This window comes from Manis pentadactyla, chromosome 9 (genome assembly GCF_030020395.1).
Source record: "Manis pentadactyla isolate mManPen7 chromosome 9, mManPen7.hap1, whole genome shotgun sequence".
NCBI lineage: Eukaryota > Metazoa > Chordata > Mammalia > Pholidota > Manidae > Manis > Manis pentadactyla.
The window spans coordinates 54,691,847-54,694,932 of record NC_080027.1 but is presented as its reverse complement, the minus strand read 5'-3'; the positions used below and the strand labels follow the sequence as shown (position 1 = coordinate 54,694,932).

General features: G+C 50.9%; 1 protein-coding gene across 1 annotated transcript; it reads right to left on the bottom strand.

The window, feature by feature from the left end:
• Nucleotides 1-1,005: 1,005 nt before the first annotated feature.
• Nucleotides 1,006-2,704, bottom strand: LOC118928605 (calcitonin-like). Its single transcript, XM_036917981.2, has 3 exons — nt 2,622-2,704; nt 1,740-1,871; nt 1,006-1,217 (listed from the first exon to the last, which is right to left on the bottom strand). Exons 1-3 carry the CDS (start codon nt 2,702-2,704, stop codon nt 1,019-1,021), a joined length of 414 nt encoding a protein of 137 aa, XP_036773876.2. The 3' UTR covers nt 1,006-1,018.
• Between the last annotated feature and the right edge of the window lie 382 nt (nt 2,705-3,086).

The following is a 3,086-nucleotide window of genomic DNA, read 5'->3' as shown; positions in this document are numbered from 1 at the left end:
TTGCGGCGCCTGTTGTAGACCTTGAAGCCCATGTTAGTGGGCAACAGGTTGGTGTGGGCCACACTTCCGGTTCTGCTCAGCAAGCCTCCCAGCCAGTGGGTGATACAGGTGGCAGAGTTGCAGGATCTCTTCTGGGCAGTGACACTGATTTGCAGGATAGATAAAGAAGGGAAGACCTCTCGGTGAGAGGCTAGGACAGGTGCCTGCCTAGGGGACCTGCATGGGAAGACTACTGCTCTGCAAGGCACCAGTGTACCTTAAGGAATTCCCCTAAGCACAACTATCTGAGAAAATCAGAGGCCATGAGGGAAAATGCCGCAACCACTCCCCAGAGCCATCCCCACGGTGTCAGAAAACACAAAGGGGGCTCCGGGTGACTGGTCATGGAGACTGGTAACAGCCCCTCTTTCCTGTGTCAATAATTTCCTGTGAGATTACAAGACTAGAGAGAAATAGGGTCCCACGCTGAATCCATCGCAGAATAGTCTAGAAGCCAGCTTCCACTTACAGACAGCAAACATCCTGTCTTAGGAATACAGATTCCCCAGACTCACCTGGACAGGAAGGGAGTTTACAGCATCAAGTAGCAGAGGTGCTCCTGTTTGTGCGACTTGACGGTGGTCACAGGGACCACCATTCATGCCCTGTGTCCAGCTACTTCAGAACCAAAGCTACTTCTAAGATAGGACCCTGAGTCCATGAAGCCCAGAACCTAGGCCAGAGCAATAACCACCACAGCTCAGGTCATTCAGAAACACTTTTATTCCCCTAATGACAAGCACACCCAGAAGCAGCACTGAGAAGCTCCACTATGAAATTCACTGGGGACACCAAGGGCCACCCTCTCTGATGCTATTCTCTTCTTGGGTGTTTCTCTGCTGGCCTGTAGGTCCTTCTCTCTATCTCATGTTCCAGACATCCACTGCCAGAAAGAAAGCCACTGAGCAAGCGGAGGGGACCACATGCATCAAGTTAAAGGAATGAAGCAAGAAGGGAAACTAGAAAGTGAGGGAGGGGCTTAGTAGGCATCCCAGGGCATGCCAAGGTGAGGGCCGTGGTCTCTCTCCAAGCCGATGGCCATGACCCTTTTCTTGCCAGGCGCTCCGACCCCAATTGCAGTCTGTGGGAACGTGTGAAACTTGTTGAAGTCCTGTGTGTATGTGCCCAGCACACAGGTACTCAGATTACTGCACCGCTTAGCTCTGGGGCTGTCCAGGCTGCAGGGAAAAGACATGCCAGGTGGTACCATGCACCAGGTCTGCCCTGTGGCTGTCACACAGAAGGCTTGACCTGGGAGCAGTCAGTTTGAACACGGGCAGCAGGGGCAGGAAGGAGGGCATACTCCTCACTTACCTCCTCACACAGACCCCGTTAGAAGGACTCTAAGTCCCTGAGCCAGAGCTGTGTGCGGATGGGCCTCTGGCCTCACACTTACCAATCCTAACTCCCCTAATGCTGAGAGATCTCAGTACTGCCAGACCAATTTCCAGAGTGAGGGATTCCACACCTCTCCTAACTGCTTCAGAAATGGATCTTTAACATGTGGTCTAATCATACTATCTCCAGCTGCCCTCTGCCTTTGGTGGAGCCTGAGAAAAGCTGGCCCCAGACCAGGGTGAACAATGAAAGCCTCCTGGCCAGCAGTCCAGCTGTGTCCTCTCCTACCTCGTGGACTACACCTTCCTGGGCATGACAGGAGGTAGGGGATGCCCTGTGCCGGCCGGGGGAGGAAACCTCACCTGGAGCCCTCGGTCTCCTGCCCCAGCTCCTGGGCCTTCATCCGGACATAATCCTTCACCAGTGCAGCCAGCAGATGACGTGATTCGTCCTCAGAGCTGGTAGCAGCGTTAGAGCGGCTCTCCAAGGCAGCCCTGGGAGAGGAGAGCATGCCCAGGACAAGCTCTGAATCCCCGCCTGCCCAGGCCCAGGACAAGCAGGAGGCTTCCTGGTTTCTGTGGCTCCCTGAGGATGTGGCTGCCCCAACCCCCAGTGGACAGGGCATGAGGCCAGTGGCCTTCCACAAATGCTGTTTCCCACAAGTTAGGGTCTGATGTGACCCCAGAGAAGTGGTGTGACCCCCATAGAAGGCTTGTGAAAGCAGATGGTTAACTTTGGGGGGAATGCTATGAGCTGAGTGTTAAATACAACCAATAAATATTAAATGATAAAGTTTACAATTCATTTGTTTTTGAAAAATATTTGTTTCATAAGTAAGTTTGTATGAGGTATGTGAATTTAGACTAATAGATCACCTATTAGATTTAATAACAAAATTATTGGCAAAGTTAGTTGGCATATTCAGATAATTCATTTCTCAAATTGGGTTGAATCAGGTGTATAGGATTGCTAAAGATGCAAATATTTGGTTAAAAGCAATGAAAACATTCTGGGAGGCTTCACGAGCTGTATAAAATTTACAATAAATATTATTGTGTGTTTTCTATCTGTAAGTGATGTGTGACTCACCCTTATGTCATAAAAAGTTTATAACAAATGTACATTCAGGTTTACACACATACATTTGTTTCCTTGAGGGCAGGTTGTTAAACACTCAGCACACCACAATTAGAGTATGGAATTGTCTGATCCCAGGGGCTGTGGTGGGGAGCATGCTGTCTTACCTGAGTGGCGCTGCCTGGAGGAAGCCCACCTGGTACAGGACCAAGCTGAGAGCCAGGAAGGGGGAGAACTTCCAGAAACCCATGACGCCTCTCTGCAAGAGAAGAATGAAGTCACCCACCTGCAGCAGTTTGAAGTTCCTTGAGCCCACCCCACTTCACCTTCTCCCATATACACCTGTTGGCCAGGTCTCTGTTGAGGTCAGTCTCTGAGCGCCGTGTCACAACGGCTACTCCCAGAATGCAACCCAGAGCTGTCCTCCCTGCCTGGAGCTTTTGCGCACACCTGGCGCTGTGTGCTGGGGAGGGAGGGAGCAGGAAGAGAATACCTCTGCAGTTGGAATCTCTGAAAAACTAACTCTTCATCCGTTCTGCCCTCTGGCAGAGTCCTTAAGAACCAAGATCAGCAGAGTCTTAAATTGGGACCTAGGAAGCAACCTCCCAAAACCCACAAGTGGGGCTTGTTTT